This window comes from Argentina anserina, chromosome 5 (genome assembly GCF_933775445.1).
Source record: "Argentina anserina chromosome 5, drPotAnse1.1, whole genome shotgun sequence".
Lineage (NCBI taxonomy): Eukaryota > Viridiplantae > Streptophyta > Magnoliopsida > Rosales > Rosaceae > Argentina > Argentina anserina.
The window spans coordinates 3,919,052-3,930,453 of record NC_065876.1 but is presented as its reverse complement, the minus strand read 5'-3'; the positions used below and the strand labels follow the sequence as shown (position 1 = coordinate 3,930,453).

Genomic DNA, 11,402 nt, shown 5'->3' with positions numbered 1-11,402 from the left:
TCCTGTATTACTCTTTCAAATACTGGACATGTTACTAGATATGGCATAATGAAGGGTAAGAATTCTGGAAATTTCATAGTGATGGATTGCCATTTAAGGTATGGAGTGTTTTGCTGATGGCCATATTGAGACATTAACGAATTTATAATTATCCCGTCATAGGTTCTTCTTGATGTTATATCTTCTTTTATATGAAGCCTACTGGAACTTTGACATAGATTTTATTTGTGGTAATTGTTGGATGTCATTTTTTGTCATAGGTCTGCTTTGTTATGTTCATCTCATTCTGATTCTGAAATTTTACTCTATACATAGCTTCTTTTCTGCTCATTCTTACTCATCCTCTAATTATGATCTTACCGTGCCGCTTGTTTCACATTTTCTACAGCTGGGTCAGATGGTACTATCAGTTTTTGGGATAAGGACAGCAAACAGAGACTTAAGGTTCTTCTCACATCTAATTTATATGTTGTTTCTCTATTCTAGTAATCTTTGTCTAGTAGCCAAGACTTATACCTTTGAAACCATCATGTTTCCTCAACAAATCATCATTTATCACCTCGGGTAATCGTTTGATCTTCTGTAGTTGTATGCATATAGTTGTCTAATACAGGTTTTCTGATTTTTAGGCCATGCCAAAGTGCAATCTATCCGTTACTTGCAGTATTTTCAACAATGATGTTCCATATTTGCGTACTCGGTAATTTGCTTGCAGTATCTCATATTTGCCATTCACCCATTCCTTGCAGAGTTGCAGTACTCTGTTAAACATGATTCCAAAATTGTGTTGTGGGTTTGCTATGACTGGCATAATCCTTCTACCGCAAAGACCTCAATTTTCCTCCACTTTCCACAGGTATATCCTCCAACATTTCATCATGGATAGGTCTTGATCCTAGCCAAAAGGCTGAGAAAGATATTCAACATTTTTATTAATCCATTCCTTGAATAATTTTTGAAAACTCAAAATATCTGCCTTTTGGGTTGGCTGCAGGATGCCGATGTGAAACCAAAGCCAAGAGCTGGTGGAAGAAGGTGAAGCTGGTTTAAAACAACTTGAAAGTGGATGCAATCTCATGACCTCTCACTCTTTGTATATGCGCGCGTGACATCTTAGTAGTTGCTGATACCAGTAATATGTGTGATCAAGGCTGATTGAGACTAGACTACCCTCCTCCCTAGGTAGTATTTGTACGAAGGTCCCTCCTGTCCTGTTTCGAATACTCCTGATCAAGCTGACCCCATCGGTTTGTTTGCTAAATACTAGGCCCAGCTAGAAGCTTAGAATACGGTGAATGACACTAATTGTTGACTGTGAACATGCTAGAACCATTGATCTTGTTCTGCTCTTTCGCTTGTAATGAGAACTCAAAACTCATAAAGTATTAAAATTCTGTGTTCTAACCACCGCCCTGGTCGCTAAGGCGTTTATGAGTGACACATGTGTAGTAATTGTATAGAATTGAGTTGAGAGTTGCCTTAGCCAAACTCATTGAATTAAGGAGCATGGGCGTTGTCCCAAGTCCCCACTCCTTGCATTCTTTGCATCTTTGAACTTTAATTCTGATTGTGAAATTCCCTCTGATGAGGGCAACTTCAGTTTGAATAGTTGGTTTCGCGCGTTGTAGTTTGTTTCGGGTTGTGAACTTTAGAGAGTAACCGTGGAAGTTCTAGGATTCGTCTATGGTGCAGCGCTGCATACCATACATACCGAATTAGACGATGGATATAGGGTATCTTGAAATACACGTGGAATAGGTGGAGTGTATGGACTGTGGATTAAGGGCGTTGCACGCATGCAACGCTGCACCATAGAATTTTCCGAAGTGTGGTTGACTGGTAGCCTATTTTGTTTTGGGTAGCCACTAATAACTTTGTACATGCCGACTTGGTGAGACCGTGGGAGTGATAAGTCCCAAAGTTCACTGCACTTGTGGACCTCATTTTAGGGTTTCCATTTTGGACCAAGTATACCTGTTTGATAACAAATATATGACTGTTTTTGGATAGATTTACTTGCGTTAAATTTGTTATCAAACTGTTTTCTTACCATGTTGCGTTGGAAGTTTGATACGGCACTTGCATTTTGGGAAGAAGAGAGAATGATCGATGTGGAGCCTTTGAGGCATTCATTAGGGTACGTACGTACGTAAACACCCAACATCTAAGAATTTCCCCTTCTGTTAATCTTTTATTCGAACCAGAAAGATTGCCAGAATTCTCGAATGTTATAGAGACAGGAATATGTAGGTCTTTTCGTTGCGAACACCTGGCAAGCCAAGTCACAAAGGTTGGAGACGAAGATGTGACTTTAGAAGCGTCTACGTCTTTCTCTAATTCATGGGCCCTTAATTCATTGAGAGCCCCATCGCACTCTTTCCTCCAATAGTTCCAGAAGTTTCATATAAGTTGCTGTTTATGTTCTTGGCAAATTGCGATGTGTCCAAACTACCCTTGTGATCAGCTTATCCATTCCTTCTTACATTTCATTTTCAATATCTCCAGACAGACAAGAAGGTAAAAAGCACACAGTTCTTCAATCTTCAAAGGCAGCTAACCAATTACAAATATCCCTTGTTTGTGTAGTTATCTACTCCACCAAGTTCTCCACCATATCATTGATTATTATGATAGAAATAGTCCCCTCAATCTTTTCCTTGACAACTTGTAACATCATTGCCTGTTAGGCTGTACCAATTCATCAAGGCTCCATTGTTACCAATTGGATTTAAGGCTTACATCATCATCATATCCAGAAGAGCCATTCGCAATTTGATGTGTTTTAAATGGAAGGAAGAGGAGTTCAGATATAGATGAATTGAAGCTCCATGGGAGCATGGGACCAATTGTATTCTGATATATCTGCTTAATTTTGATTAGTTTACAAAGAAACACTTTATATTTCTCTAATTAAATTTAGCTTTGTTTCAGGAAAGCATGATAAAAGTGAAAATTTGGCATCAAATTAAGTAGGGTGATGCATGCTATTTGATATTTTGATTATGAATATGTTTGAAGACTTGTTTGGAACTTCGGATATATATTGATACTGTCACTATGAAGGGATCATATGAGTTTGACTTTTAAAAATTCAACGATCTACTCACATACACCACTCCCAAATCTCTTTCCCTTACCCCCAGGAAATCTTAGATCCATGCGCTTTTGAAATATCTGTGTGCTTCACAAAATCAAAAATTCTTTAGGACTTTAGGCCAAATCTTTGTTTTAGCTATTCCTGTTCAGATTGGGAAAGAAGAAAAACTAATTGATTAGCTTATATTCCTTAATGAGAAAGAAGAATCAATAAAGGGTTTGGTCCCGAGGTGATTTTTTTAAAATCTGTGATTTAATTAGCAGCTAAAAGTTTCATTTTGTAGTTTTCATAATATACTCAAAAGTTTTATTAGAGTTTATGAACTTATAAAATAAGTTAATTTAACAAACATTTTAGTTAGATTATTTGAGAATTTAAGCTCATAATCTATGTAAAACTAGGGGCCAGACTCAGCTAAAGTTTCTCCTCTTTCCTTCATCAATACTTCACTAGCTAGAGTGATGTACGGACCATAACCCAGGTTGAAGGAAATATGGAATTTTACTTCCTTTCAAGGACCAAGTATTTTTCTGCTTCGATTCCAAATTAAGGTCCCAAGGAACATGACTTTCTATGTTATAGATATTGTCATTATCTTAGTCCCTTTTTTGTTTTAGTTTATCAAAGATAACTTATCAAACTCTCAAACTTTTAGGTGAAATATCTTATGTTCTTTACCATGATAGGTTCTATGCGCAACTCTATATATGTACTTGGATTAAGAATCATCTAATTCCTTTATTTCTTTATAAACCCTACAGTTAGTTGTACATTATAACCGAATATCAGAGACCTTTTTTATTTGGACAAGATAACATCAGAGACTTGTAAGTTGTAACACAACTATATATAAACAAACTATGCCTTAAGGGAGCCAATAAAAGATTAAACCACCAAATAATCATGGAACTTAACAGTACGAGTAATTAGTAATTAGCTAACTGTATCAATGCATGGTAAATGCAAACATATTATCACCTGAAAGCATAAATCATGCATGAAAAATTGGCGACGGGTAATTTTACATCTGGACACTGAACTCGATCTGCTAGATCGATCAGATCAGGATAACTCTTACTGGAACTGCATGACCCACACATGTGAAAAACCCTTGAACGAATATAAGAACATGACAAATTTGTTGCTGAAGGCAAAATTATGTATAACCTAAAGTGCACGTATGCATTTCTTGCTCCACCATCCTCACTCTCTCTTTCGCTCTCACCACTATAAAATCACCACCCTCTTCTCTCTTCTCACGCAACCTCTCTCTCTCTCTCTCTCTCTCTCTCTCTCAGAGTCACAGTTGCAGAAACTAAAAGGAACATTCAAGCTTTCTGCAAAACTTTGGTTTAATCATCAAAAGGAGAGAGAAATAGCAATTTATTAGTTGATTAGGTTTGGCAGAGAAATGAGACCACCTCCGAGAATACTACTAGAGGCAACAGTAGCAGCAACATCTGAGGCCGGCGCAGTCCGCTTCTCTCCACCGCCACTCTCAGCCTCACCACCTCCAACACCGCCACCATGCGTCTCTCACGCCTGCCGCTGGTGGCCCTACTCCGGCTCCAAAGAGTTCGAGGCCAACGCAGCCATGGTGCTCATCATCCTCCTCTCGGCCCTCATCTGCGCCCTCGGCCTCAACTCCGCCATCCGCTGCTTCCTCCGCAGCACGCACATCGTGAACGACGAAGAGCACAACCCCCGCCGCCGCCGGAACTCCCAGGAGCTGGCTGATCAAGTGCAGCTCAAGACCAATGCGGCCGCTGCTCCCTGCTTCGACGGGGGCCCCACGCTGGTGTACTCCCCGGAGATGAAGGCGGAGCTGGCGGGAGCCGCTGCGGAGTGCGCCATTTGCTTGTCGGAGTTCGTTGATGGGGAGGGGATAAGGGTGTTGCAAAGGTGTAAGCATGGGTTCCACTCTCACTGTATACAGGCCTGGCTGTCTTCTCACTCTTCTTGTCCCACGTGCCGTAGCACGTGTCTCCCTCCTTCTCCTCATCCGCCGCCGGAGACCACCGAGGTAGACCAACTTCCCTTGCCGGAAAGTACTGTTCCGTGACCGGCCTTACTGTACATTAATTCCAGGCATGTATGTAAACTAGCTTTGAGTTCAAGTTTTTAAGTTTCTTCAACGGTATAATAGATTCTTCTCACTAAAATTACTTCTCGATTACAATCCGGCCGGACATAAATTAAGTTACAAGCAAGCTTAGATTAGATCAAAGAATATACAACACGTACGTATCATTTGGTAAACAAATTTGATAAATTTTCGATAAGTTATGTTGTTAACTTAGCCGTGCCCACCGGAATATTCCGGGTTCTGGTTAGATGGTTATGTCACATTTGTGATGTCTACCATCTTTCCGGGTCAGAATTTCACATGAAGTATAAGTCATAACCGTCCATTATTTTTTGGCTTTACGACAAATTGTGTTTGGTGTGTATTGATGAGTGAAAAAACAGAACTGAAGTCATGCGAGTCTATGGCTGTGTTTGTTTTATAGGGATCCTTATTGGTAACGTCTGCTATAATGTTCAAGTGGTTTCCACTTCCCCAAATAAAAGCATCGGAAATGAACAACCTGATCGATGACGCTATCATATTTATTCTATTTCAAGAACCGAGAAAAGGAGTAGCACACATCAAACAAATTTACCGATCATCCTCTATTTACCCACCTTATACCTATTATTTTAAAATCATATCATGCGCTCAATTGATCAATTATTATTTAACTATAAGTTGAAAAAAAACACATGACATGAGTTTAGAAAGATAGTCACAAGGTGGGTGAATGAATAGTAGTCGGCAAATTTGCTTCCCTAAAACACAATACAACAGAAAAAATGCGTACAAAACAACTGCGTAGACTACTGATTTGATATATAAGAGAATAGGAACAAGATTACAAAGAGACTAAGAAACACACCATATTCTGACAACGCCAATTAAACCACACAATCCAAGGGAAAAAAAGAAGACAATATGATCACGTCTAGAAGCATTTTCTGTGGACGATGGATGGTCCGGATTCATCGTACTCTGGCTTTGATATCCACATCTGCATGATCCCAGCAAAACATCAATGAAAATTTAGATTACAATCATAGTACCAATACAAGATACCGCAAGAATTCATGAATATGAAAGAATTGTGTCGTTTTAAGTTCTTAAACATGCAATGTACATCATAATTTGCCACACTTTCCACCTGATGTTAAACGATAAGTTAAGAACGCAAGCAATTGTAGTTTGGCTCATCCTCCATCGTACTCCTTGAGAATATCAGGAAAGGATTCCACATTACAGTACACTGGTTTTCCGATTATAAAATCTTGAGTTTTTTATTAGTAAACTCAGTCATCATCCAGAATTATATGATCAAAAGGGATCATTAAACAGCTAAAAGGAAAAGAAATCGAATATAATAGAGTTGTCATTTGAAAAGCAGTAAAAGAGTACCTGCTGGAATGTGCTCAGGGAAGCCAATATAGATCCTCCAATCCAAACACTGTACTTCCTCTCTGGAGGTGCCACCACCTTAATTTTCATGCTGCTTGGTGCAAGTGCTGTTATCTCCTTGCTCATCCTATCAGCAATTCCAGGGAACATGGTGGACCCTCCGCTGAGCACAATGTTACCATACAAGTCTTTCCTTATGTCAACATCACACTTCATAATCGAGTTATAGGTGGTCTCGTGAATACCAGCTGCTTCCATTCCAACTAATGATGGTTGAAATAGGACCTCGGGGCAACGGAAACGCTCTGCTCCAATGGTAATTACCTGACCATCAGGCAGTTCATACGTCTTCTCAATTGTTGAGCTGCTTAAAGCAGTTTCAAGTTCTTGTTCATAATCAAGTGCCACATATGCAAGCTTCTCTTTAATGTCACGTACAATTTCCCGTTCAGCAGTTGTAGTAAAAGAATACCCTCTCTCAGTCAGGATCTTCATTAAGGAGTCTGTTAAATCTCGTCCAGCAAGATCAAGCCGCAGAATGGCATGTGGAAGTGCGTAACCTTCATAGATGGGAACTGTGTGACTAACTCCATCACCAGAGTCCAACACAATACCTAAGAAATGTTTTGGGGTAAGAAAGAAGAGGTTATCAGAGTTACTGTCTGAAATTACTGTGGACTAGGTTACCTTAGGGGTAAAGAATTTTAAGGGAACAAACAGAGAGATCACTCTCAATTTTTCAATTTGCATACCTGTTGTACGGCCACTGGCATAGAGGGAGAGAACTGCTTGAATGGCAACATACATAGCAGGGACGTTGAAGGTTTCAAACATGATCTGTGTCATCTTCTCCCTGTTGGCTTTAGGATTGAGGGGTGCCTCAGTAAGGAGCACAGGATGTTCTTCAGGAGCCACACGAAGCTCATTGTAGAAAGTATGATGCCAGATCTTTTCCATGTCATCCCAATTGCTAACAATCCCATGCTCAATAGGGTATTTTAAAGTGAGAATACCCCTTTTAGACTGAGCCTCATCCCCAACATATGCGTCTTTCTGTCCCATTCCCACCATAACACCCGTGTGCCTAGGTCGACCAACAATACTGGGGAAGACAGCCCTTGGGGCATCATCTCCGGCAAATCCAGCCTGTTTAAGAGATTATAATCAAGTTATTACCAAGGAAATCTGAAAGATATGCCAGCTTTTCATACATTGCTACGTGAAAAAAGAAGAAAGCCTTACCTTAACCATTCCAGTACCATTATCACAGACAAGAGGCTGAATGTCCTCAGAATCTGCCATTCTTTAAAGTAGCCCTGCAAAGGAACGAGGATGATCTGTGAGGAAACCAGTAGGCATACAACAGCTCGTTAGCCAAAAATCACCTCTATCAGCTACATTGACCACACCCACATTAATATCGTTAGATAGTCATAGGTAAAGACTTCAAAAAATTTGTATGCAGTTGGGAATTGTTATATCAATTACATACGTAAATGTGTAACAACTAACAACTGCTCTTCATTGAATTAATGTAAAAGTAAGTTTTTATATCACATAACTCCTAGTTATGATCTTGGTCCGCAGATTGCCTACCACAATCATACCATTACAACAAAGCAAATTTCCACACTTGCAACATAAAGTCATTTTGACACAGCAATAGCAACATCTCACAATGTCAACCATAAAAAGTGATGATATCATTATGTAACTACAAACTTGAACAAGTGCTTAGCATCCGGTAACTAGGCACAACTGACATCCTCTACTTCAAGCCCACAGAATACTGCCTTATTCGACATACAATTTGACCACAGTTTTTGAACTATTTTCAAAATTGGTGTTAAAACACACAAAGATAGCCCCAAGCAGAAACACAATCCCAATAAAAATAACATGGTTAAACTTAGAAACCTTCATTTTTTTGAGATACATGCAACCAACAATCGGTAACTTGATCAGCTAAGCTAGATTAAAGAACTGGGTTCCTGAATTTCCAGTTGCCCCATAAAACTGCAAGCTATGCAGAACCAAAAATCAATCTTTATCACACTAGAAACCTCTCTATAGCATCTGATAAAGTATTAAACTAAGAGCCCATCAGATCAAAATACTCAGAATCTCAAATCCCAAGTAAACCAATCAAACACCACAACTTCACAAATGGGTACACATACTAAGACCAAAAGACATCAGAAAGCAGAAGCCTTTACCATTCCAAATCAGAGATAACCAAAAGGGAAAGGAGCAATCTTTAGCAAGAAGAAGCACAAACCTTTAGAGAGAATTTGGGGTCGATGAGAAACTGAGAGGAGTCGGACAAGGCAGAAACGCGAAGAGAAAACCAAAAGAGGCAAACAGTGTGAGTGACAATATAATGTGAAGGAAAGTGGGAAGATTCTGCTTTGTCTAATCTTAAAGCTGATAGAAACTAATAAACAAGAAAAAACAGTAAATAAATAGGAAAAAAGGAGTGAGCTTTACCAAATAGGGTGGACAGTGGAGCCCAAAATGAACTTTCCAGAATGTAAATTACAGGAACAAAAAAGGCAGCTGGAAATGGTGGACTGAGTTTCAATTTCTCAGCTTCTCAAGGCTAAGAGGTGAACTACTTTGAATATGCGGTTTTATGAATATAATTAAATCACGGAGGAAACAAGGCCAAAGTTTATAAATATCAACGGCCACGAAATGTTTTTGAAACCATTTTTCCATGCCAATCACGGTTTATATATATTTCAAAGAAGGTCTTTAATTGTCCAAGGTAGGTCATTCAATTTTGGGATTAGGTAGCTATTTCATTCTGAGGTCAATAAGATATCTTTTCATTTTTTTATTATTTTATGTAATATTTTGAAAATATCTCCGGTAGATTTACAAAGAAGAAATTATTGAAAATGGTCATTTGAAGGTAGAAATGATAAAAAAAATATCCTTGTTTATCACTTGACAAAAAGAGGCATTGTTATAGTACGTACATGATAAAAAAGTTTATTTCATATTTAAGAAATGATAAAATAGGGTTGTTTTCATTATTTGTTTAGACTATTATACCCCTTCATAATATTTTTACCTAATTTCACTCATAAGTCCTAACTAATCTGATCTCTCTCTCTCTCTCTATCTCTCACAAAAGAAGGATGAACGCCAAAACTAAAATCACCACCCGAGTAGCCGAACTTCCCGAGGATCGAGATCCCCTCCGATCTCTCTCCTCTCTCATCCTCATCAGAGTCGCCCACTCTAATGGTTGTGCTCGCTATGGAATAAGAGGAGGAGGAGGAGGAGGAGGTTAGGCTACGGTTTGAGCTTTCGGGAACGACAACTACTCAGCAATCTAAATCTCCAGAAACTAGATTAAAAATGTGGCATCGACCTTGTGTACTCCAGGGCTATCTCCTCAAAATCGGTGACACTAGAGGTGAGGCTTGGCTTTGGCAACACATCAACCATCAAATTCCTTCAATTCACTGCCATGATTGAACCAAGGTTGTTTAGTTATGAATTTGTATATATATAATGCTTTGATTGTTGCCTTGCTCCGTTGTTATTGTTTCATGCGTTAAGAAATGATGCATATAAGGTGTTTGATCAAACTCCTCAATGAGGTTATGAATGTTGAAAAGCATATTGTTTCATGTGTTGACAGTTACAAACACAGTTACGAAGACAGTTACTCAATGTCAATATAGTTAATTATAGAAACTATTACATCAACAATCTCACTATCATTGTAACTATTATGTTATGTTACTAGTATTATATGCCAATCATAATAGTTATTCGGTGGTGTGACTGTACTTGTAAATATGTCAATTAGTTAATGGAACACTCAGTTTGAAAGTTACATCAACATCTACTCGTTCTTTATGTTGATTTCGAAATGTGACTATTGTGCAGTATAAACAATGTTAAATAATCATGTATATGACTGTGTAACTACTAATGTAACTAGACTACTCTAGTAACTTCTCATGTAACTACTAAAGTAACTAGCCACTAAGTATGTAATTAGTCTTGTAACTGCAACATGTAACTAATAATTTGTATGGTATAACCCAAGACTAATCTTTATGAACCAATTTTGTCATGCTCGTCAAATTTGCAGGTTTCATGATAAAAGAGTTTGGATGTAGGGGCAAAATTTTATATCAGAAACTTTCTAGGTAACTATGTTAGTACTATGTAGCTATTGAGTAACTATTTGATAACTGTGTGTATAGTAATTTTGTGTATGTGCGAAGCTGGGAGATACAATATAATGGAGAAAATGTCATAGTATGCCCAATGCAACCATTTCGCAATGATTTCTCACGTAACTGACCATGTAACTATCAAACGAATCAAATAACTACCAATGTAACTAGACTACGTACTCAAATAACTTCTCATGTAACTGGGCAATACTTATGTTACTGATCCTGTAATTGTTAAAGCTAATGATCATGCAATTGATAAATTGCATCATATAACGACTAGTCTTGTTACTACTTAAGCGTTGTGATAAAAATGTTTCTCAACCATGTCATGAGGCCATGTGACTACTTAAGCATCTTGAAACTGAGCTTGTATACCTACTAAAGTAACTACCACGTAACTACTCATGTAACCTATTATTTGTAGTGTGTCGTTACACCATAATAGGAGCATGTTCTGATAACATAATTGGATAGTTGGTAGTTACATGACCAGTTATTTGAATAGTAACCTTAAATTACATTAATAGTTACTTGGATAGTTGCATGACCAGTTACATGAGTAATTACCTGAGTAATTACATGAGTAGTTACTGGAATAGTCAAGTTAAATCAATGCTTAATCACTTGTGTACTT

The 11,402-nt window shown here is 38.3% G+C and overlaps 2 protein-coding genes across 2 annotated transcripts; one reads left to right on the top strand and one right to left on the bottom strand.

The window, feature by feature from the left end:
- Positions 1 to 4,335: 4,335 nt before the first annotated feature.
- On the top strand, positions 4,336 to 5,270 carry LOC126796167 (RING-H2 finger protein ATL79). The gene has a single exon (XM_050522933.1). It carries the CDS (start codon positions 4,509 to 4,511, stop codon positions 5,157 to 5,159), a length of 651 nt encoding a protein of 216 aa, XP_050378890.1. The 5' UTR covers positions 4,336 to 4,508; the 3' UTR covers positions 5,160 to 5,270.
- A 600-nt stretch (positions 5,271 to 5,870) lies between these two features.
- Positions 5,871 to 8,962, bottom strand: LOC126796166 (actin-7-like). Its single transcript, XM_050522931.1, has 5 exons — positions 8,845 to 8,962; positions 7,809 to 7,882; positions 7,319 to 7,712; positions 6,567 to 7,180; positions 5,871 to 6,165 (listed from the first exon to the last, which is right to left on the bottom strand). The coding sequence occupies exons 2-5, from the start codon at positions 7,866 to 7,868 to the stop codon at positions 6,100 to 6,102; spliced, it is 1,134 nt and encodes a 377-aa protein (XP_050378888.1). The 5' UTR covers positions 7,869 to 7,882; positions 8,845 to 8,962; the 3' UTR covers positions 5,871 to 6,099.
- Between the last annotated feature and the right edge of the window lie 2,440 nt (positions 8,963 to 11,402).

Bases quoted from the DNA above. Each gene is read 5' to 3' on its own strand.
- LOC126796167 (XM_050522933.1), top strand. From the start codon at position 4,509: ATGAGACCACCTCCGAGAATACTACTAGAGGCAACAGTAGCAGCAACA.
- LOC126796166 (XM_050522931.1), bottom strand. From the start codon at position 7,868: ATGGCAGATTCTGAGGACATTCAGCCTCTTGTCTGTGATAATGGTACT. The intron at 7,181-7,318 runs GTATGCAAATTG...AACATTTCTTAG, and splicing joins TGCCAGTGGCCGTACAACAG to GTATTGTGTTGGACTCTGGT. The intron at 6,166-6,566 runs GTACTCTTTTAC...GGGATCATGCAG, and splicing joins CCCTGAGCACATTCCAGCAG to ATGTGGATATCAAAGCCAGA.